This window comes from Rhea americana, unplaced genomic scaffold (assembly GCF_003343005.1).
Source record: "Rhea americana isolate MKP2758 unplaced genomic scaffold, rheAme1 scaffold_39, whole genome shotgun sequence".
NCBI classification, from domain to species: domain Eukaryota; kingdom Metazoa; phylum Chordata; class Aves; order Rheiformes; family Rheidae; genus Rhea; species Rhea americana.
Window position 1 is genome coordinate 4,514,125 of NW_028186523.1, and position 25,265 is coordinate 4,539,389.

The 25,265-nt window shown below is 35.4% G+C and overlaps 1 protein-coding gene across 1 annotated transcript in view; it reads right to left on the bottom strand.

The window, feature by feature from the left end:
- The window catches only part of RP1 (RP1 axonemal microtubule associated), a 174,425-nt gene that overhangs the window by 116,640 nt on the left and 32,520 nt on the right, over positions 1-25,265 (bottom strand). The window contains exons 8-18 of the mRNA XM_085313516.1: positions 22,584-22,659; positions 20,873-20,949; positions 20,738-20,769; positions 20,453-20,582; positions 17,422-17,525; positions 15,119-15,292; positions 14,243-14,455; positions 12,302-12,479; positions 10,495-10,620; positions 4,664-4,866; positions 712-798 (exon numbers count right to left, since the gene is read on the bottom strand). Coding sequence (XP_085169642.1) covers positions 712-798; positions 4,664-4,866; positions 10,495-10,620; positions 12,302-12,479; positions 14,243-14,455; positions 15,119-15,292; positions 17,422-17,525; positions 20,453-20,582; positions 20,738-20,769; positions 20,873-20,949; positions 22,584-22,659 — 1,400 coding nt within the window. The remainder of the gene's footprint in view (positions 1-711; positions 799-4,663; positions 4,867-10,494; positions 10,621-12,301; positions 12,480-14,242; positions 14,456-15,118; positions 15,293-17,421; positions 17,526-20,452; positions 20,583-20,737; positions 20,770-20,872; positions 20,950-22,583; positions 22,660-25,265) is intronic.

A 25,265-nucleotide genomic window follows, 5' to 3' on the forward strand; every position in this document is an offset into this window, starting at 1 on the left:
TCTGTTATTACTGCATAATTGTGGTTGTCTAAATCAGGCTTTGTAAGATGACTGGCAAGCGGAAGAATGAGCTTCTGTGTTTTGCCAATTCAGGATAAGAAACAAATCACAATTTCTTTTTGTCAATTCTGAACGAAATATTACATGGGGGTCTGTGTTAGCATTAATTTTAATCTCTTAAGTATGCTTAAATATCACTAGAAAAATAAAGCTAACACAGAAGCACATAAGAAAAACCAAATCATTCACTGAATACTTCAACTGTTTCTTTTTCCCCAAAAATGGTTATAATGGTGAGATACATTTGGGCTATCTATAACCAGCCCACTCCTGACCAAACTTCATACGTTCTTTGCATACAGTTTTCACAAATACTTGTTGTGCTATCATTTTCAATTTTCCATAGCCAGAACCTATAGTTAGAGTCTTCCTAACAAATACTGGAGAAACACTAAAGCTGGCATCTACAAATTATATGAATTAGGAATAGTTGCAAAAATGATGTAATTTCCAGCTTTCAGGAGACTGACTTTGTGTCAGTGCTTTTGCCACCTTTTAAGCAACTTGAGAAGAGAAAGCACTAAGAATGTCTCACAATCAGCATTTTTGGATTATCCGTTCCATTTTTCCAAGATACAGCTTCATGAAAAGAGAGGTTGTTAGTTCRTATATAAATTAATAAAGCAGAAAAAAAAATCTTAAAAATCTCACCCTTTGTAAGTTCCACTCTGATTGGTCACTTGCACCTTTATGTTCAGTTCTTATTTTGTAGATATCTCCAATGCTCTTTATTTTAATCTGAATTAAAAACAGAACAATACAACATATAATTACATATTAGAAATAAGGAATACAAAAAGATATATCTTTAAGCTTGTGAGGTAGAGGATTCAGGCTGATTAAGGAAGGCCACGCTTTGCAAACTAACACTGTATCCTCTTCATGAGAAAAAGACGTCTCTCTCTTACATACTTTGAAGAAGCAGCATCTTAATAGTAAGCACAAGTCTATGTATTCTATGACTAAAACTGCCAAAGCCTTCATAACACCTTGCAAAAAACCTTAAATATTTAATTTCCTTTATTTTCAATCACCACRTGTGAAAGAAGTCAAAATTAAGTTCTCATGTATGCACAGAACCCATTTGTTCTTTGTTTCTACATTTTGATGTTCATTCAGTTTGGGCCATATTACTGGAAAAAAATATGATTACATCACATGTGAAAAAAGATACATAAAATTGCATGCTTATTTCTGCAGTCAGTTCCAGATTTCTCTGAACCATTACAACATCTGAGTATACAGCAACAGTGCACCATACTTGACTGGCAGATTTTGGATTATATGGTCCAGTGAAGAGACTGCTCAAATTCAAACAGATTTCTGTCTGAGTCACAACTTTAAAAGATTTTGCCTCGAAAGAAATCATGATGCTCTTCAAATTTTGTACAGTAAAAAAAAAAAAGAAAAGAAAGGTTGGTGAGAGCCCTTCAAGAGAAATAAGGAATACAAAAATAAATCCACTAAACCACAAGTCACGAATCTTTCATAATGCAAAACAGCAACATGACCATAAAGCCTAGTATGCCGTAGTATATGAAGATATAAAACTTTTAAGRCTCAAAGAACAAGCTCTCAAAAGCAGGCAGAAAGCCATTGATACTATCTTAAGCTTTCTGTCTATGGTTTGCATTCATCTGCACTTCCAAGCATTACATTCTTACTCATGAAATCTATGCAATGCCATACAACTCGATCCTATCCCACTTATCTTGGGTTTATTTGAAGTTCAACCATTCTTTAAACTGAACATAAATCATCTGAGATCATTTGTAGCAGACTGCTAGGAAAGGAAAAGTAGGTGCATTATCATATTATTTCTCAAATGTAATGTTAGTGAAAGGTTGCGAATAGCCTATTCCACTCCACGGTTTATGTTCAGACAAGGTACTGAAACTCTACAAAAACTATTTTATTGCTTCTCTCTCAGAAACACATTATTATTTATTATATTAGCTACATATTCTTTATCTTCATTAATAAAAAGCCCACTTCTCATTCCAGAGGTCATAATTTCTGCTACTTTTAGCCCCCCTTTGTGCTTGTTGTATAATACATTTTTATATTATAACCATAGTGTACCACGCTTTAGTCAAAGATTTCTAAAAGAAAAATCCATCTTTCACTCGTTATTACCCTAAAGTACACTGAGTAGTCCACAGTTGTTTGAGAAGAATCTGTGGAATTCACTTCTATATTTATGCTGGCACAGATGCTATATCAACCTGAATTTTGTTAATAAAATAAATAGCTTCAGGCTTGCAACACTAATGTGTTGTTAATGTTGTCTTTTCCCTTGGCCTAAGAAAATAATTTTGTTCTGAGGAGTCAGATTCAGACGCCCTCGCTCATGCTGTTTAATATGATTTTATTTTTTAATAATTTTAACATTTTAATAATTATTTTAATAATTGTTAATTTTTTAATTTTTTAATACTTTAAATTTTTTAAATACTCTACAAGTATTCTTACTAAAATTAACAAGGAGACTTTTGGATTAAAGCAGGAGTAAAGTAATGGTGTACATACAGGTTGACTGGACAATTACTACCGTTGGCGCTTGCTGCATATTACAAATACATTAACCCGTTTCTCAAGTAATATGAGACATTGTCTTTTCATTCACAGTMCTAGTGTTCACTGAATACGCATTGCTGTTATGTTTTCTGCCTATTCTAATGAATCCCTCCTTAACTTTTTTGCTTATATGGTCCTTTCAAATATCAATACAAAATCTGGACTTTGTCAGAGCGCAAAGAGTGCCTTCTGCCCAAAACAAGCAGAGATCTCCTGTACTTGGCCAAGGGAAGTATCCTTCTGGTACAGTTATGAGGCCTGAGTAAGTAAGTAAGGCATAAGTAAGGAGGTAGAAGTAATAGAGGTAAGCATCTCCAACGATGTACAAGTCAGGTTTGTGTTAGGAACTTTTGTTATGTGCCATGGTCTTAGAAAGGATTAAAGGACAAGGCGATAAGTACTCACATGAGTAGGGTAAGAGAGGGAAGACCATATACGAACGCTTTTATTTCTCAAGACAATTCTACTCAAATTTTTCATAGTTGTGCCTACAGTTGGAAAAATGAAGGCTTAAGCTCCAAATTGCCTGGCTTACAATAGGCTTTCTTAAGCCGTTTTTTTTTGTTTGTTTGTTTTCTTTTTTTTTTTTTTTTTCCTCAGACTCAGGCAGAGCTATAGTAAAGTAGAATACTTTAAAAAGTAAAATCTGCTATCTTTTGCTCTAGGAAACATCAGAGAAAATGCGTCAATCACAAAGATGCAAACAGTAAAAAGTAGCTGTAATTTTTAAAAGTTTTACATTCTTAACCTCACTTCAACACACTTATTCTGCTAAACAAGTAGAGGATAAAGTTTAAAGAGAAAAAAAGAAAAAAAGACCTCTTACTCATAGAGTTTTTCTCTGGGGTTTTATCTACTGCAGATTAAAGGGTGAAAAGCACTTTGGTGACATTTGTTATTTCATGCCTGAGAGCAATGGCATCAGTGTGATGTAAAAAATCACAGTAGTAGCCCCAGGTGCTGATGGAAAGATTCTGCTCTCTCACAAGATCAGTATCCAGAGTGCAAAGGTCTAATGGGCAACAGCTTTTTTAAAGAAAAGAAATAGGTCCATATCTTCACAAATGCATAGATTAACATTGCAAACATGTCATTATCCGACACTACTTATGATTTATTTACCAACTGGGAGAACTGAATTGCCAGTGGATAATAACATAAAGCATACATGCTTAAAAATGAACATTACAGATGGTTATCTTCCTACCTGCGCCTTGGTCATACAACACATTATTATTTTTATAATTGACAAAAATGATCTTGGTTTGCACCAAAATTGTATTAGCAGAGTAAATACAGAAAGAAAATCAGTGCAAAATGTGAGAAAATCACTTATCACTTGAATTATCTGAAGACAATAACAAAATACATACTTCTTACACAGAAAGCTTTGAGCAAAACAGAAATTTTAGCCTCTCAGCCTATCTAGATATATTTTTATTTACAATATGGATGGGATGTTTTTAAATAATTACAGAAGTCTTTGCTTTCAAGATATGATAACATGTAGGTTATTGTATTCTTAGTAATCCCATAGATAAAGCTTCTGGTATTCCAGCTATTTACAGAATGGTGGCTGAAAAATGGCCAAGTTGTATCTTTCCCAACTGAACCTGTTCCACAGTATCCATTTCTTGGTATGCTTTGAAAACTATAYGCAAGAACATTTCATTACTAAAGATCTCTAAATGATATATAAGCCTTTCATTAGACATAATTTGTTTAGGAGTGGATGGTTTCTAAAGCTAGCTAAAATCAATTGCCTTAAAGAAAGCAATTTACTTCTGCACTTGTCCCATTCTGGCTACTATATGAGGGAGAGAGGGGCAAAAAGGAAGAAAAAAAGGAGCATTTCTTCTTCGCTAAGTATATGTACTGACCTGATTTAAAGCAGAATTCATAGAGGTTAGAYAGAGATTTATTTTGTGCAGTAAAAATAGGAGAAAAACATTTTTTCTTTTCATATGACATAACCATCTTTGGAAAGGTACACAGTAAAATAATGTTCTTAGCCTTCATTAGCTACCTGAAATTCATCCTCCTGCCTGGAAAGAAACAGCTGCTCTCTGTTGTCCTTGACAAGAGTTATTGGTCCAGCTACTCCTCTGTCTCCATATATCCAGAGAGCGACATTTACTTGAGTTCCTGAATTTCCTGTCAGCACTGACACTTTCCATTCATCATCTGAAGGAAGGGGACACTCAACACCTTGGAGAATTCTCATTTCCTCTGTGAAATACAGAACATTAGTGGGAGATCAGAATCGACATGGAACTGCCAGTCGCTGTTGTAACATCAGCACATAAGGAGATCATAACAGAGAGAGGACTGTACTCTTTATGGCAAGTGAGGTAGTCTAAAAAAAATTGATTTATGTTTCTTGTCTAGACCAAAATGTTCTGATTAGTTGAGCTACAAGATTCAACTGGAAAAGAACAAGCATTTCTCACATACACTACCATCATACTATTCTTTCTGGTTTAGAATAAGGATGCTAGTATGTAGAATCACGGCCATGAAAGCAACACATCTGGTTCCTTACCCTAATATTTAAAAATCAGCAGAATTACCGATAAAAGCTCCCTGAATGCCTTGTGATGGGACTTCTGCTTAAAATAATCACTAGTTGGAGAACGGAGACAATTTTAATTTTGAATGAAAAAGTGATTCAGGAGATTAATTTTCTTCAAATTAAATATTAATTAAATATTGTGAAATATTCAGAAAAAGATCACCATATATAGGCTATTGATATGCAAGCATTCAGGGCCAGTATTTGGACTAAAGGAGGTTCTGAATGAATGACATAATAGCATTTCAGAACACTTTATGAGTAAATTTCACAACTTAAAGGACTGAGCAAATGCAATTTTTGAAAACGTTTCACTTCAGAATAGAATATATTGATCTTTCATCTACCTTTCAGAGAAAAAAAATACACAGAGATCTCAAATGACTCCCCTGAACATGAGGTATGAAAAAATAGACTCTCTCAGCATTAAGGAAAGTAATTTTGAGTATTTTAATCCAAACGGAATTTACAAACATCAGATCTAGGGACCATCTTTTCAGTAATACTGCCACTCTCCATGAAGTCCTCTCCTCACATCTAGGAAGATGGAGTCCTTGCCCTCAAGAATTTATGATCTAAGTACCAAATTTGAAAAGATGAACAAACACATTGCCTAACATGCTGTCTACTGTATGGATTCCTAAATTTCTCCTCATAAAGCCTTTTCATGTGGCTGCAAAGAACTTTTTAATATGCTAACTATAATGAGTATAATCTGAACTACAGATTAATTTTCTTTTGTTTCTCCTAACTCATTCCTCACCCGTTAATTGGCTTTCTATAAACCAAACTTTTGGAGGCCAGAGGCTCCAAATGCATAATGGAATTCACTTATGATATCACAGAATGCATAAAAAACAATGATTCTGGTTTGTTCAAGAATTCCCTAGTGCATTAGCATGCAGCTTCCAGCTGTACTAGATAACTTCCTATCAGAGCCTGCTGCTTTTTTCTTTGCTTCATTAAAATACTAAGCAAAATAAAGCAATGTGTATGACAAAGTTTTTCAAAAAACATCTGAGTGTACAATTTTGCTAGCGTTAGAATAAAAGAAAAGTGAAACATAGTTTTGAATCTCAGGGATTTGCTTCTTATAAAACTTATATGAGCAACAAATTCCACATTTTGCTGAAACATCAGTGAAACAAATTGAGTAAGTGAAGATGATTGATTCAGTGCTGAGGCATGGCCCTGATCTACCCTTTTAATTTCCTCAAAAATTGCTTTTATCACATTGGATAAAGGCTTTTTTAAACTAGTTTTACTTTTTWAAAAAAGCATATAGCTGGTTGGACTAGTTACGTGAAAAGGTTCTTTATACTAGGCTAAATCACATCTTAAATTGGTAACTAAATTACTAAACCTCAATTATGTTCCAATAGTGCTAAAAACTTAATTTATGCAAAATTTCACAAGGACCTGTAGAAGGAATTTCAGTGGAATATGATACAATAAAAAAAGGTCTACAACAAATAGGGACTAACTTCTGAAGTTAGAGTGAATTTCTGCCATGGTAAAGACTCTAAAATTTGGTTAATTATTTTTTAAAAAACTTAGAGCTGTAGTAGTATGACTTTTGCAGTAGTACTTTTAACTGTAGTAGTATAACTTCAGAATGGTTATGGCAGTTTGGAATTAGGATGAATTTTATAAGAATTGCTGGGTTTTTTGTATTTTTCATCATGATTGAGAGTAAGTTATTTGGAAAGAAAAACAAATCCACATACTAAAAATAAACAAAAAATAAACATCTTTTTTTGTGGTTATCTGAATCAAAATGTCATGATTCTTGTCCATCAGTGGCTGAAATAATGGAACTTTGACTACATTATGAGAAGTAGTGTTACTCTAAGAATAMGTTAAATTTGTCAAGATTTCAAAAATGTTTATTGTACCAGAGCAACCATTTTTGAAAATTTGACAGATTTAACATATTCTTAGAGTAAAGCTACTTCCCATAACTGAAGTTCTCCCATTACTCACTTGTAACTCAAAAGAGCCAAAGCTCCTTCCAGCTATCTAACACCACATCTTACTTATTTAGGTAGATGTGACCCACAAGTATTCCCCAGCAAACAGATTAAAATAATCCTGAAATATAATAGTATTCAAGAAGCATAAGGAATCCCAAGCTGCTCGTTATACTTCATTTTAATTAAAAAAAAATCCATACGTTGGTTAATGCTAACCAAAGCAGCTACTGCAAGCAGAGCTCTGCCTACATACTGAAAATAATTACTGTATTCTTATAATGCACAAATAATGCACAGATTTGAAATGCTTTTTGCCACATAATATACTGGCTCTTCTTACAAATGAAAATCAGTGGCATTGATTTGCTACATGCTAAAGTATTCCAGTCTGAAAAGAGGATTTGATGGTTACCCTGGATTAGTCACGGGAGTTTATACACTTCAGGGCACCATGATATAAATCCATTGTGACAAAAATTCGTTCTGATAAGCCTGCCTGAGAACGATGGAGAAGTCACAACCCTCCACACAGTTTCATAAAAATCACTTTACTTCTCTTTTTATTTATCCTAAATCTAAAACAAAATGAAAGTGATCTGGCTCCAAGAGATCATATGATTGAGTGGCAGTCTTGAAAYAACCATCAGAGAAAGTAATGTCTAGAGCACAGTCTTATGCAATAATGTTAACACATTTTATAACTTTCTTTGGTATCATCATTTCCAATGGAAATCAAATGGAAATCAGAACAGATCTTATTTCTATATTATTTTACCCTGTAAATAGAACATATTAAAAACTGATAGTAACTAACAGTATTCCAGACACGCAGGAAAGGAGAATGTAGGGTGTAGAAATTGCTCCTAAGAGACAATTTGTTAATATTGCACCACAAAGTTGTTCTCAGTATCATGGGCTATGTTGTCTCATGGAGGCTGATGGGACCTCTCCCCTCAATTTTACTAGCACATGCAGGCATGCTTTCCTCAATGGAATTTAAATATGAGTTAAGAAAAATAGGGGCAAGCAAAGAGGAACTCCCCACTGCTAAGTCACCTGGGAAATCACACAGTATTCCTGCATGCTCACTGGTTTATAGAGAGTATGGTATTAATCTATATTGTCAGCAGGGCTGTTCATTTTGTCTTGCTTCTGCATCTCATAAATGAACAAGATCAAAAGGATTTTTAAAACCCCACAATTACCGATTTGAATCTTCGGTGCCTTCTGCTTCGTATTCTTTATCCCTAACCTTTCTGTACTCCTCTCACTGTACACAAATTCTCTCCTTTCTGCTTTGGCCAGCACAACTGACCAGTCTTCAGTCTGTAATGTGGTGTTTAAAATACATGTCAACATGTATTTTAGTTGAGTTGTTTTCTGACACCTACTTTAATCTTCCATTTTATGAGTTGTTAACTATGGGCTGGGATCTGTCACCATCACTGTAGGGTGAAAGTAGTGTCTCGAGGAATAGAGAATTCTCACTGCAACAGCCAAAGCCCCTGCTGMTGTAGCACAGTTTTCTGTTTAACTAATCCTAAAACCGGTATTATTTGTGAGAGCAACAACCAGAAAATCAGAGATTAATTTGCAGACCCATTCACAGAAAAGGTGGCCTGGACAATTTAAGAGTTAATCTATTATAAGTTCAGTTGTTAAGTGTACAGCTAGCTTGCACACTAAATACAAACATCACCCTTTTCTGAATGTCAGCTCTTAGTAAAAAAAGCAGATGAGTATTTAATCAATATAGATTAAAAAATTAAGGTTCACTCCCAAATGTCAATAGTTAGTTAGTTTTTAAAGTATTCTGAAGGAAAACATCTGATTGATCATTTTCTTTGAAAGGTAGGGAAATTTTGATATTTCTATTCATTTCGCATAAGCAGAATCTACATTTATGAACGTCATAAATACTTCTAATAAGGTGCTATACACTTTACCTAACCAATTTTATGGTAGCTATTGCTTCTATAAAAGGATCTTTTGTATTCAAATCTAAAAACATTCTGCTTCTTTTAAAAAAGGTTTGATGGTTTGTGTGTTGTTGTCATGAGTTTTAAATTCAGCACCTCACACTATTTGCTGACAGCCCACAACACTTTGGGAAGGCTTGGTTACACAATAATTCAACATAAAGTCTCATAGATTAGAAATTGAAAGTGGGTGTTTTGAACTAAGAATGGAAACATTGTCAGAAACATTTAGCAGTAATTAGAAATAATAATTGACACCTATGCTTTGAATTCAAGCAGTATATTTTGGTTCAACTCAAATTATTTAAAATCTTTCCTTATTCTCCACAAATATCCTAGGAATAAGTATGCTGTGTTTATCATCTGCTTCACATTGGCATAAAAGTTACATGTACATTTCAAAATAGCAGTGCGAACAGCAGGCAAAAAACAAATTAGCAACCCACTCAAATCATTTGCTTTATGAATGTCTTTGGGACTAGTTGATTATGCATGTTATCCCATACTGAAAATCTCACCATAATCTTGTCTTTAAAGCACGTTCAAGGGGACAAACATTTTTCTGCTATGTGGATGTGCCTCAACATGTCATGCAGAGCTCAATAGTTTCTATCTACCCTGTCTGCTTTTGACACATTTCAGACTGTGCAGATGCAGTATCCTGGAGTACACCAAAATAAATGAGAGCCAGGAAGCAACCTTGATCATCCCCACTCCTTAGTAGTTGTATCACTGCCTGACTGTTTTGTTTCTGTAGTTATTAGGATGTTGAATATTCCCGGAAAAAAAATTGAGATGGGGAAATCATTGCCTTAGACCATTTATGCAACTTCTGTAGCTCAAGGAAAGAGTGTTTTTTTTCATTCTAGTAAAACGTAATTGGTACATGATCACTTCAGAGTCATAAATAGAACAGTATTTAACTATTCCCCCTTGCCTAAACACATGCTATGAAGCTAGCATGCAGTACAGCAAGATCTTACTCCTTACCCAGTGAATGAAAACGAAGCTAAAAACGGATCTGACATAAAACTGTATAGCAAAAGTGGGAAACATTTCATTCCCTTCAGTGGGCTTTGGCTAGGGCTCTCTATGGTATTAACATACTTATTTAGGTCACAAAATAGTTCATAGGAAGATGAAGAAAAGACAAATAGGTTAGATGCCTAGATACTTAGAAATCAGTGTTGTGAAATTATTTAACAGTCATATGGTAATCGTTGTCTAATCAATAAACCAAAAAAATCCCTACTCATTGAACTGAGATAAGTCTCTGCGAACAAGCATAGAAGGYTGACATAATATAACAAACATTTTGCAAATTATTGCTTACTTGTGGGTGGAAATGTTAAAGGGCTTTGGGACACTGGCTTCTCGGCTGGTTGGTGTTCAGATTCTCTGAACTCTTCTTTCTTTCGGCTGGGTGCTGCAGATGTTCCCATAGGCTCTTCACGGCCAACTAAAACAGTGAAATGTAAACTCTGTCACTATCTGCAAATCATTTGTTTTTTCTTGCTCAGAAGCATCCCACATATTCAATGACAAACACTAATAATAGAGCTCACAATTGTTCAACACAACAGAAGCCAAAATCTTTTCTCTATGTACTGCACAGCCACTAGTAATAGGCTTTCATTGTTAGCAGCATGCCTTGAAAAGTAGAAAAAAATATAGCATGCCAATAAAAATCCATTTACTGCTTTGAAAATCTAACAATTTAACATTGATGTATGAATCAAAGGACTTGCTCAAATGTACTTTTCCTCAAGATAAGCCTCCCACCCCCCCGATGTTTCCTTTCTTAAAGTGGAGAATGCTGAAATGAAAACTGCTAGAGGCCATTTCTGATAACATGAAATAGCAAACGGACAAATCTCAGTTGCTCTGACAGAAAATATTAGCTCCTTTTATCTTCCTTTTACAGAGTAATAGGGATTTGGGGGAACCTGAGCCTGTAACAAAGTAACATCTAGCTTTATTTTAAYGGTGTCAATAAGCATTGCTTTGTTAAGAACTTCCATGGAAAATACAATCCCCCCAAAAGTACAAGAGCAAATTCTTCCCTCATTCCTACAGGGACACACTGGCTGAAATATTCTTGTCACCTTGCAGCCCATAGGGAATGGTGGAGATGCCATTATAGTGGCTTTCACAATGTTTCCATGTTTCTTGGTCAAAATATACGTAAAACAGAATTAATAGTAAGACAGATTGTATGTTATGATACKTTCTCTCTGCTGATCAAAGCATTCTAGATGAACCTGTTCTGCTTGTGTCTGGCAAAATTCTGACTGAATTCAAACTGAAAGCTGATGGCCAGTTTATCATTTTCATGTGATGTTTCATTTCTTGATCTCTGTAGTAATTTCCACAAGATATGAATATAAACATTATAATTCCAGTACCTTCTGCAATTCTAACACAATTCAGCTGGCTATAAACAGTTCACCAAATTAAAAACTTCATTCTCCTGAAGGAACTAGAGCAGGAGACGAGACAAGCAGCCAGTCCAGTGACCATGATCCAGATGGTGCTGAGAGAGAATTTATTGGTCTTAGCTAGTCAGCTAGAGCAGCTCAGCCTAGCGAGGGAGCATTTGAYTGCCATAGCTTTTACATCTGACTGTAGGACAGAAGAATCAATACACTTGGGGGTAGGAGAAGTGCAAAGTATTTTACACTATTAAAAATGAAAGCATACTGACAACTACCAAGTATATCCTCTCTAAAGTCTGCTGCTTTTCTCACAAAAATAGGAAAGACTGTGTTGAAGCTGACAGCAAGGTAGCATCTCCCCAGCTTCCCTAACCAGCACCCAGAACAGGGAACAGACCCAGGAAATCAACTCCATCTCTATTTTGTCACTTGCTAAGAGTCTCAAACTCAAAATTTTATTTATTCAGTAAAAAATGACGTCTTCTACATCATTTATGGTTAAAAGCAAAAGAAAAAAATGAAGAAAAAGTAATTAGTCACACAGGTGAAATTAAGTGTGGGGGCAATAAGCTTTTCACCTTTAAAAGTACTAAAACACAGCAAAGCAAATTGTTTAAGTCTAGCTTTTATGTTTTTACTTTGAATTTTGTCAGTGAAAACCACAAATTATTAAAGCAAATTGAAGCATATTAAGAAATCACATACATTTGATGACCTGTGGATAGAATAAAATGTTTCTCTCTCCGGTGTGAACGACTGGCTTAGCCTGGCCATCTGGCAGAAGACCAACATAGATTCCTTTGTTTCGCACTGATTCTAGAGTTACAGATCCACTTTCCAAATTATGCTCAATTTTAAAATGACAGTATTCATCACCTGTGCCCTAAGAAATTTAAAAGAGAACATGAATTCAACAATTGAATTGATGTAGCTAGGGATGTTTCTTAAGACTTGAATACTACTTTCTTCTAATGATATTTCAAAATTAGGTTCTTCTCAATGTGTCACATTATTACACACACAGACACCTGCACCTTGGCCATATTTATTCCTCTGTGGTCAGATAAGACCAATTACATAATCTGAGTAAGTGAAAGACCACATGTGAAAGCATTCTGATTCATGTTAGGATTTAGGCAAAGTCGAAGATAACTTCAAAGTAGTTTCCCACTTAGCCAAGTTTCAGGACTGTAGGGAATGTGAAGAGTTCTATTTTAGACAACAGARGAAATATATATGAATTTGTGCATAAGCAGGCTTGTTAGTATTACATGACATAATGACATTTATTAAATACTTTCTTCTGCTTTTCATAAACTGCTTCTACTGCCTGCTCTCAATATTTTTAATCTGCATTTCGTACTACTTATATGATAAATTTCAAAGTCTTCACTCAATCAAAGACTCCACACACTTCTAAGAGGACCAGACCCTTTAACAGCAATAAATYAACATGACTGTGAATTTAAAAGCATAGAGAATCATACATACTAAAGTTACAGTCACAGTTACATAGGCCATGGCATTAGAGTTCAGCTAGTCTTTAGAATATAACAACTTCCTTCTGGATAATAATGAAAAACAGGCAATAAAATGCCAGTTGAACATTTCTTAGAATAGATACTCCATTTCATATATTACGCTTTTAACGTCAAAATGCATTAACTACTAGAAAAAAAAAGCACAAGCTATATGTGAAACTCTCCTTTTGGTCCAGGCCTTCCAATCCACCGGTGAGGGCACTAAAAATTAAGACATTCACAACTATATATACAAAATATGTATCAAATACTTCAACCTTTTATCAAAGTCTATTGGAGTCAATGGAACAACTGTCACGGATCTCAACTGCTTACATCTTAATTATTCATTAGTGCTGTTGCAATCAGTCATCAATTTAGACACCATACCACTTTAAATCACAAAATATGTTTGTATTCTGGCACATTCAGAACAATTATGTCAGTTGTTGTCAATAAACAGATACAGGATTAGCAAACATTGAGTCTAATGAGTAAATTCATTTCCTCTCAAACATAAATCTGCAATAGTTAAACATCTAGCAGGTAGAGAATACTATGGGCCCAAAAATCAGAATATTTCAATAATTTCCCAAATCTAGTTTTATTCCTAAATATAAAGACTACTTATAAATGGTGAGGTAATTTCTAGAATAAACTCTACATAGTTGGCAGATGAAAAAACACCCGAGATGCTTAATTTCAGACAAAACAGAATTGTTCAATAAAAGCTGAGGATATCCACCATCACTCAACTGCATCAACATCCTCCCCAAAAACTCACATTAGTATGACTGTGTATGACTGTAGTTGTTTAACAGAAAATAAATTAGTGCAAAAGAATTTTGACACAGTAATCATCCAGCAATGGATAGACTTCAATTGCATCCACTTTCTCAGTAGTTTAAATATATAATTAAATCTTTACAACCCAACGTCGAAAACATCTGACAACTTGTCTTGCTGTATCTCTCTCTTTCCTTGGGCAAATGAGGGAAAAGAGCTGAAAATTTTTAAATCTGAGCAATGCTTTTATCACATTTTTGTGATCAGAAAAGATTCACTCCTATCACTAACAATTTACTCAAATAACATGCAGAGGAAAACACAAACAGGAACTGCTTACTGTTCCGTCGCATTGGCCATCTTTCATCTTCAAATACATTTGTGGGTTTCTCACACTCTCAAACATGCGGACTCCGGAGCTGACTTTATGCACTTTCCAATAGGATTCCTGCTGCTGACGTCCTGCTCCACTGCAGCTCCCATCAGGCCTAAGGGAGAGAGCCTGGCAGAGGCTTGTGTTGAGCAGAATGATGGCACCGTGGTGAAATACACCCTTCAGATAAGAGACGGAAGTCCTCTGTCACAGCACAGCATCTCTCCACATTATCTTTGATATTTTTACTGTCTATACTGTTTATTTTAATCATTTTTTTCATATATTTCCATGCATGAAATGTAAATAAATAAGACCCAAATAATTCAAGTACACCTTCAGCCTTTGAACACATACTATAACTCTGTGCAGACACTAACCTGAATAGTGGAAGCCCTTCACTACTCCACACTTTCACTGCTCTTTACTGTTTAGCAACATAGCATAACTTTCAGAACACAAGTTTTGTGGCAAGTTACAGAACGTTCATTTCAAATTGAGCAATTTCCCTTGCAGCTCTCCTGTATGTACATACCTCTTTCTTTCTTTTTTTTTTTTTTTGAAAGTTTTCTTAACATTTCAGAGATACATCTTTTATTTCTCTAGATTTTAAATTACCTTATTTGCATACAGTAGCCACAGGATCTTCATTGTTTTCCCTTGAAGAGCTGTAAATGAAAACTTCTCCAGGTAACACCTACCTCTTTAACTGTAGTTTAGCTCCACCTCGTGGAAGAGGATCACTCTTTCAGCTTGCAGTCCTCTGAGATTTAATTAAATACAGTCTGCTTTACAAAGGTAAATTTCAGAAAGGTCTTCTTAATGCCTCTCCATCCACCTTACCTTGACATGCACAACAAATTCATTGGAAAGTCCAGCATATCCTGTTGTTTCATCAGCTACTTGGCCTTGAAGACTGAATGTAACAGTGTGACCCGGATTCCGGGCTGACTCCAGAATGGCACAGCGATTTGGTTGAAGGTGAACACACAGCTCACAGTAAGTCTCACCTTTGCTCTAATGTGGTCAAAATCAGAATAATCAATGATATGAACTATAAGACATGGCAAAATCCAAAACAGAGAGTATAATGGCATAGTTTCAGTATTATTCAATTTCCTACATTACACTAATGCTACCAGTTTAGTATGAAAATGTCCTTCTGTTTTCTCAGACTTGCTTTTTCATACTTGCAGTTCTAAAACTGAAATGCTTAAAACTGTAGACTCTATGAAATGTCAAAATACAGAAAAAATACAGAAGCATTTCATCTTTAAAAGATTCAGATCTGGGTAACATGAAAGATATTTGGGTGTTCYAATTAGAGAGAGAGAGTCACTGCCTTGGGAAAGGTGGATGGAATATATAACAAACATACACAGGAAATGAACTAAATTAACTGCCTACCACTAACTGTCCTTCATTTCCTTCAGTGTCCCTCCTCATTAGTTTATATTGTTTTTATATGCATATATTATATTACTATATAATATATATTATATCATTTTATATACACATATAAATATATATATTAGTTTATATATAGGTATGTAACACTTATGGAATTATAAGTTTTATATCAAAGAGTCAAACAACCCATTATCCATGCTTATGTGTTCAGGTTTGCAGACTGTATGATCCTATTGTACGAAAGAACATATATACAAAATATATACTTAAGCGTTTTATCAATTTCATCATCATTCACATATTTAAATAAAACTACGACTTTAATATTAAATGCAAATAATTAACTCAATAATTTAATAAATTCTGGTTCACCTAATTTCACTTTTATCAGCATTTTTCAAAATTCAAAGAATCAATATTTCTGTAGAAAATTTTCATTGACAAGGCATTACATTTTGAAGAAAGAGCTTCATGTTCAAAAAGACCTATCTATCAGGTGCAATATATATTTTTAAAGTAAAAGAAAAATTGGATGGATTTTAGAGGAGATTGTGAGACAAGTGAGCTAGTATGCCATCAAAATATAATTAAATGTGTATTTCAAGGTCAATTGTAATCTTTTTATTGCCATTTTGGTTTCTATTTACATGTCTTAATTCCAAGGACCTCAACGAATTTTAAATAAAAACAATATTTCTCACATTCCATGGGAAAAGGAGTATCTTGCACTTGCATTTGCATTAAAAACAACAAAAAAAAGAGACAACTACTGTTTCAACAGGTTGCTCAAGCTCATAATGTGTGTCAGTAACAAAGAAGAAAAGAGAAAGCTGGAATTCAAGCTTTCAATTCAATTTCAGTTTCAATTCAATTCAATTCAGTCAATACCCTGTCACAGTGATACACACTGCTTGAAACATCACAGCCTGCAAGACAGTCTCTTTATCAGAATTATACTAATGAACGTGAACACTAGAAAGTCCTGCAAGGTGATCTGACAGTTTGCCTGGCAGCTTGAAGCTGTTCCCGTTGAGAGATCTAATTCTGCTGAAGGCACTTTATTCCCTCTCATGCCAGTGCACATCATGTAAGAGAGGGATGGGGCCTCCTTTGACTGTTAGATTATTCACTATTTAAATAAAAGAAAGGGAAACAATTTCTTCCCTTGTCAGTAGGGAGTTCCATGAGAAAGAACTAACTTCTACAACCGTGTTCGCCCGCTTGCATATTGCCAGCACTGAGAAAGAGAGGCAACAGTAAGCCTTTGAATATGGGATGAAACATTAAGGAACAAAACAAATCTGGAATATTTCAGTTGGTTAATGATAGACGGTTACCTAGAAACAAAATACAAAGGAAATAAATGGACATTTAAAATCAGTCCTGAGAACTGATACTTAATCAAAAAGAGGAGCTATTTGGGCCTTCCAAGTATCTTGTCAGTATGTGACAAGTCAATATAGCTCACAGCTTGGAACAGTCTGGTACTCCTACGTCAAATCATTTAGGCCATTAATAAAATTCACCAAGTGTTAAAAAGCAAACTGTGAGAATACAGACTCTAAACAAAGCCCTAGGTCTAAACCATGGGCAGTTTCCTGGGTTCTTTATGTAGTTCTTAGCTTCTTATCTGACTGGAAGCACGATTTTTTATTAGACAGATTAAAAACAGCATTATCTTTAGTCAGATATTGAAATATTATCATGAAATGGCAATCAGTAGGAGTATTTCCTACCTTTCCAGTTACATAACCGTTGACAACAGCAAGAGCAAGATGTGGCATCTGATGACTGCTGAATATACATATATTTCTCCTTCTGACAATTACATCAAAAAGACCTAAGAGTTAAATGAAGAAATTGGTAGAAGCATGAAAAATCATTAATTTGTATTTGCACCTAATTACAATGAGTGATTTATCATTTTCAAGGAAAAAGAATGAATTAAGTATTTATTAACTTAACAGTTTGACCTCTGATCAATGAATCCCCTTTTCATTCATTTAGAAGAGAGCACCCAGAGACTGCTATGAGTGTCTCTGCCTGGAGGAAAGGAGTAACTCTGACAACTAACGATAAGGAAAATGTTCTCTTGATCAGAGTATATTTTTAAAAAAATCCATAAAAAGGAAGCCAGGGATGCCAGCGTAATGAACTGGTTATAGCAACTGAATTTATACAACAAATAACACATAATGTAAGTAGCACAAAACTCTCAGGTAGGAAGACAACATTCATTTTTTCTATATTCATATTAGAATTTGTAAAGCAAATCTTGCAGCATGGTTCATGGCTTCTAAAATTTTTAATCGGTCAATATTCTTAAGAGTTACCTCTTCTAGCTGCAAAATACTGATGAGAGCTAAAGCAATGGCATTTTTATTGTCCCCACCAGCACCAGCTGATTATTATAACAACTGTTGTACCAGGACATCACATTGCCCTGTTAGTAAGCCTCAGCTGTCTCTAGACAAGTCCCAAGTTGCTCATGATGTAGGATGTTGACAGTATCACTGGGAACAAGAGAATTATATACAGACAAAGATTGTTGTGCCCACTGGGATGGCGCCACAATTTATAGGAGGGCTTGGACCTAAAATACTGACGGGACTTCCAGCTCGCAGAGCAACACAGGAAGTGTCACGTAACTATCAGTTGGGTCTTCTCTGTTTTAGATAGAAATAGAGCTTTTTGAGAAATTAAAAAAAATGGGCCAAATCAGCACCCGATATAATCTGCCAGCACCACTTTGAAAGCCTTTAAAATATATTGCTTAAATCTAGTAAAGATCTGGCTTCATGTTTATTAACAAGCAGTTCTACCAGTTTCTGAAACATGCAATTTCCTATTAGGAAAGACAAGTAGATAGTTTATGTTGGAGGAAGTTATTCCAGAGCACACACAAAGAATCAGAGCTCCAAAATGAARATTTAAATCATAGTTTCCAAGTCAATACATTTACATTGACTTCTGCTATACATGTTTACATGTTCAAATCATTATGTAAACTACTGCACATATGAATAATCCAAACAAATCTGAAAGAAATAGAGGGAGGAGGATTTTGCTCTGGAGGTAGAAGAGTTAAGTAATAGGTGCCTACAGTCATTTTATACTTGTGTTCATTTTGTACTCTGCAATATAAAAATAGGAATACATAGTTATTCCATGATCACTATGTCTATTCCTCTGATATCAGGCCAACTTTATAATATCGTTCAGAAAAATCAAGCTCTTTCTGATCACCAGTTTAATTTATTACTAAGTATGACTAAGTCTTTGGGAGTTCGCAGATCATATTATTCACAGAAACATTTTTCTGACCTCCAGTCTAATTAATTAACAGCCAGCTTACATCATTTTGGTTTTGATCTAACTTTGTTTCTAAGATATTTAATTATACTTATTAAATTTAACTACTGATGTTTGTGGTAGTTGTGCATCAGATTTGGCATAGTTACACACAGATTGATCATATTACTCATTTAAAATTGTATAGATAAAATTCATGGTGATTTTACACATAAACTAACATGTAAAATGCGCTAAAAATGTACAGAATGCAATCAAAATTTCACATGTTCTTKTGTGAAAATACCATTAGAAATGCATTAATTTATAGACAGGAAAGTACATCTAGATTAAAATTGGGAAGCAGTCTACAGTGTGAATTTGAATTCTACCTGTCAGGAGATTATGAATTCTGTGATGTCTTGTGAAATCAAATTTATCAATCAAAGACACAGCATTAAAAAATAGCATAGATATGTTTTCTGCACCAGCACAGTTTAGAGATCAGATTCGTACAAGTGGTTAATTTGTTTTTTCACCAAGTAATTCATAGTTTGTGATCCTGAATGGAGCTCCTGAAAGGAATGACATTGCCAGGCAACTGTTTTTAGGGATTTGAAATACTCTGAAATGTTAATGCCATAGATAAGAGATTTGAGTTATTCAGTGTTGAAATCACTGGACAACCTGAACTCAAAAACCAATACTGGTAACTCATAAAAACCGCTTTACCAAAATAGAGTAAAACKCACTTTCAGTGCTTGATAATACTACCGATCCCCCATATTATCCATTTGAGTTTTTGAGTGACAGTTTTTCTGGAATGCTGTTATTGTCTGTGCTGAGGAGCATTTCACTGCTCTGCCTGTRCTGTTTCATGTGTCCTGTAAGATTCTGTTGTGTCACCACTTCCAAAAAGGTGTATGTAAGGTCCCAGGAAAGATGTGAGAAAGACTCAGCAGCTCCTTCACTACAAAGATAACAAAAATGCTGGTGCCTGATCTGATACTAGCTAGAATAAGTGTCAGTAATATGGTAAGATGGAAGCTGATAAACAGGAAAAACTGGAAGAAGAGTCATTAAAACCAAGAATGAAACAAAACTGAATTACACCTGGAAATTTGAAATTGTTAGTTGTTAGCTTTGATGGATCTATTCTAGTTACAGAAGATTTTAACTGTTCTTGCCATGGCAGTTCCATCAGGTATTACACAAACTCCAYGTGACAAGAAATTTCTGTTTCCTAAGAGAAAGACAGTGAAAAGATATCATATGAGGTTTTTTTTATAGGAATGTAAGCAAATGATTTATGTGTTCTTATAGCCATTAATAYGTATACATATTTTAATGAAGAAAAGTCACTATTATAATGATCTACTCCTATTCACAACAGGAATCACTACAGGAAGATCACAGTGAACTATGAACTTCTTTCTTGTATGTTTTATGTGTAAAACCAGATGAAAAATATTTTACCATATTTGTTTTTCTTGTCACCGAGAGCATCAACTTTGCCATCTGGACTGAGGCATATGAAACCACAGGTGAGCCTGTTGTAGAATTGAAGTGTATTGCCTTCTTGAAACTTCCACTTTTCAGCAGCCCACTGGTTTTGTAAACAACAAGAAGAAAATGCTTATGAGAAGATGAAATACAGGAATTTGAGGTACATGAAAACAACTGACCTGATTTCACTCAAAGCCTAATTTGAATATTACCATGTCAATAGTTTAAAATAAAAATAAAAAGCTAAGTTCTTACACTTTCCTCTCTCTTGAGTTCCAGCTCTTGTCCTATACAGACAAAAAGCACATGATTAATTTACACAGCATCTTCAGTGCCCTCTGACACATCTGTAGTAAGGCTGGGTTCTCCTCCCCACCAATTTTCACTTACTTCCAGAAAATGGGCTAGCATCTGTCACAGTCAGTTCTCTAGCGATTTTGCCATCATCTTGTCCATGGTCCAGCCATCTAAAAACCAGAACTGATTTCAGTATTATAAACTGTATTGGACTTATTGGTAATTCCCACAATACTCTATGCATGATATTTGCATGATAAAGCTTCCTATTGTGTTCATTAACACCCCAAGGCTCCAAGGCTGCCGAACAAGACCTTGATTTTTGCTTTTTTTTTTTTTTTTTTTTTTTTTTTTTTTTGATGAAACATATACTTAAATGTTTTCCTGAATTGACATACAAGGGCCTAAGCCAATAATTACAAATCAGAGTGGTCAGATTGATGCAATAACAAGAGGTGCAGTGGCACAATGTTTTCTCTTCCTGTCTACAAGAAGGCTACAGCAGGGTGAAAACTTTACCATATCCTAAAAATTCCTACACAAGGTGGTAAATCCAACATAGGCAACACTCCTGCCATGTCTCAATTATGCTTTTACAATGCCTTACACTTGCCTCACATATACTTACATAAATTAAGTTTAACTCTATTTGAGTCAAAGGGATTCAGGTACTGTGAGAGCAAAATCAGCAAGAATGGTATCAGGCTCTAACAATAACAAGCACATAAGCTGTATTTTTCTGCCTGAAATGGATTTGAACTCTCCCTAAATTATGTATGAAACTAGCATTATAGATCTCTTCATAGCAGTTCATCTCATCTAGAATACAGATTCAAAATTAGGTCAGGCAAAGACGAGGTGCTGTATCTGATAGACAGAAAGCCCTTACTCACACATAAATCAGTTTCAGTGTGCACATCGCTCACTTGGAGCTGTCTCAGGCTGTTATTTATTCACTCAGAAAGTGAGAGGAGAAATAGAATTGAGGTGCCAATGGCAAGCTGTAGCTGGATTCATACGTGACTGGACTTTACTATTCCTAATATTTACTCTGATCTTTATCAATTACATTTTTTTCCATAAGGTGTTGAGAATTAATCAGACATAGATAAAATTAGAAGTGAGCTATAGAACAGAAAATTCAGAGAAGCAGCATCTGCAAGGGAAAAGGCAGGGAATTTAGAATTGCTTCAAATTATATTGCAGCTCAGTAAGGCAAACAGATATATATATATGTGTGTGTGTGTGTGTGTGTGTGTGTGTGTGTGTGTGTAAATAAAAGGCAAACAAGAGGAAAAGAGATGCACTCAGATAGCTACATTAGTGATAGCCATTCACAAAATCTTGAAGTCTGATCTTAAGCTCACTGAACTCAGTCTCCCCACTGACTTCTATAAAATAGGCTCAGTCTTCTAGAGATGCAGTAGCCCACTCTTCTGAGAAGTGCTGTATTTGATTACGTGGAAGAACGGATCTGCTGGTGTCAGATCCAAAGTGTTGAATAKGGGGAATGTGCCAAAAAAACACCTATCGCATATTTCACAAGGTATAATGGATTTGTGGAATTGAATAATTTGAAGAATGGARACTTTCCATATAGGATTTTTCATTGCTTATTCTTTAGCTCAAATGGTCCTGAGGTTAGGGTAGGTGGAACCTTTTATCATCAGAGATTGTAAAAATAATCAGATCATTTCAGCTCACTTTTTAGGAAACATACATCTCCCTTGACAGGACATTTCAGGAAAAAAAATGAGTAAATAGAGCTTTAATAAACATCTAATCCAACTGAAACAATACCAACCTGTGACAAAGGAAAGTATAACCCAGATCTGTGATAGGATCCTTGATTACAACCTTGTCCAGAAACCAGCCATTTCCTTAGAACAAATTTCAAAATAAAAATTAGTTTATGAGCAGCAGATTTAATGAAGTCTGACTTCCTATGGCTTCTCTCTTCTACTGGAACTGCAAAGTCCTCAGCTCCCCTGGAAGGTTTCTAGTGCTGCCCTAATAGCTGTACAGGAGACGGTACATGTTTTCGTCATTCTGGAGTTAGCTTATGAGTCTGCTAGCCGCTTGCCCTCTACTCAGCTGTCATGGCCATGAGCACACACACCCCTCTCATGGATGTGGCTGCCTGTGCTCAAGGCCATTTATTTTCTTTGATACTGTACAATTCTGAGGCCTTGAGTCAAAGAGCTGTGTGAGAAAGAGCTGTGAAAAGTGGGGCTTGGCCCCTCTTTGACCACGAGCTGCATTTAAGCTCAGACCTTCACACATGGTCCTTGCCTGAGCTATGTTGCAGCTGTACTTTCATACATGTATTCCTGGCCATGTACCTTAATGATTCTGACCTCTTAATTTGATTTCCTGGCTTGATCTTGGATCTGCCTCAKCACTATGAATTTGCCTGATGCCAAGCTGTTGGTGGACTCTGGTTACCATCAATGGACCTGCTCCACCATTCTTGCACGAACTATGGGACTGTGCATCTTATCTGTAAGGTCACTGCCCCTGCCTGCCTTACTGTCATCCATGGCTCCCTCTTTCGTATGGAGTAGCCTTCCTTTGGTGCTCCCTGACAGCAGCAAGCYGAACAAAGTATGCCATCCCTCAATTGCTGGAGGAGGAAGGAGAGTAGGGAGAATGATTTTGGTGGCTCCATTCARTTTCTGGATCCTTTACTGGAGAATGTGTAGGTCTGTTGTAGGAATTTTGTACCTTAGAGACCACCCAGTGGGGRAAAGGAGATGAAAAAAGAACAGAGATAGACAGCTGAATGCATAAACTTAGGAATGTCTCCCTTGGAAAACAGACTAAAAACTAAAACTAAAAACTAAACTGAAAATGCRCTGTAAATTAGTCACATTTTTGATCTCGTTCTGATCTTCARATTCCCTTTTTCTGATACTTCAATCAGACTGCAGCTGTGTTATGTCAGCAGTAATCCTTTTTGCTTAGATCTGAATCAGGCTTAGGAAGTTTCAACACAGATAAACCTCTTAATGCCAGGACTTCCAAAGACTTACTCCATTTTATATAGACCATCTAGTTAATCTTTTACTGAAAATATATTATTTAGTGCCCTATATACCATAAGGTAAACAAAATTWTACACTGTGTGGGTACACTAGAAGTGCCAAGGTTTTGAAAGTGGGTTATTCCAGGTTCCTATTGTTTTCTATTGCTCCCTATWACACTTATTTAACTTAGTCATTCTACAAGATATTTCTTTTAATCCAGTAAAAATATGAATGAGGTTAGATACCATCTTWTCAAGATACTAGCACTTCCTCTGATTTTTAATTACAGAACCTARTATTAGAATTTATATGAGAAAAAACAATTATCTTTTGAGATTTCAAGAGGTCAAATACTGCAGTACTTACTTAATCATGAAACACTGCAAAAGACAGTGTAACTCTTTGGAATATTTCAAACAYCCAAGAAGTTGGATGGCCATGAGCCAATCATCCCGATTTAAAGGGTGCACATCACTTCCTATTCTATGGGGCAGTATTGACTAGTGCAAAGAAAAGAGAAAAAAAATGATTTTTGATGCTGCTGATCTCAGCTTACTGCTGTGAATCAAGCACTGCAGGAGTCCACTACAGAAAACTCCTTTATACCATACAAAAACGTCAGTGTATACTGGGCTCTCCCTTGAAAGACATGGAGAGAATTGAAAAGCTCAAAAATGAGACCTATGTTACCGTGAGGATCCTAAGGTACAACGAAATCTGTGCGACAAGCCAACTAAAAACCAAAACAAACAAATAAAAAAACCCAAAATGTAACTCAATTACTGATCAGAAGGAAGGTTTTTGAGAAGRCTGAAATACATTCACTGTGTATAGCTCTGGTCTACAAAGTCTTCCAGTTTTATGGAAAAGTACTTATAGAGCATCTATAGAAGGTAAAAGACAAATGTGAGTCTGCTGTCAGCAGGCTTAAATTTTCTGCAGAAGAGCCCATGTCTCCACTGGAAGTTTTCAGAGGAACCAAAGAGATCAAAGGCACCTGGACTAGAAAACTTTTCTTTCTTCTCACCTTTTCAGCGCAGACACAGAGACAGAAATTATCTCAYCGTGCTTTTATTCTGAGTTTGGCATAGCCTAACTGAGTTTCTATGTGTATAGTACAAACGAATCTATAGCTAAAACAGAAATAGTGGGGTGGTTCCTTAAAACAGGAGGTTGCATATAARGGGCAAACTTTCACTCARAAATTTACAGCAGGTGGCACTGGGRTGGAGGAGGAAAGCAAGATCTTCCTCACAAAAASGTTTTTCTCAAAACTATTTTCCTTYCCAGTTCTATGTACTCATAYGAAAAAGAACCRCTGAGAAGCTGTAGGGATGACTATTCTTGTCTAGTATCCGTACTCAAAACAAAATATTTATTCTTTATTGGAATTCTTCACCAGTTGTCTGCCACAAAAAAGATAAAACAAGTACACAAAACCCTAGCAACTCTCCATCCTG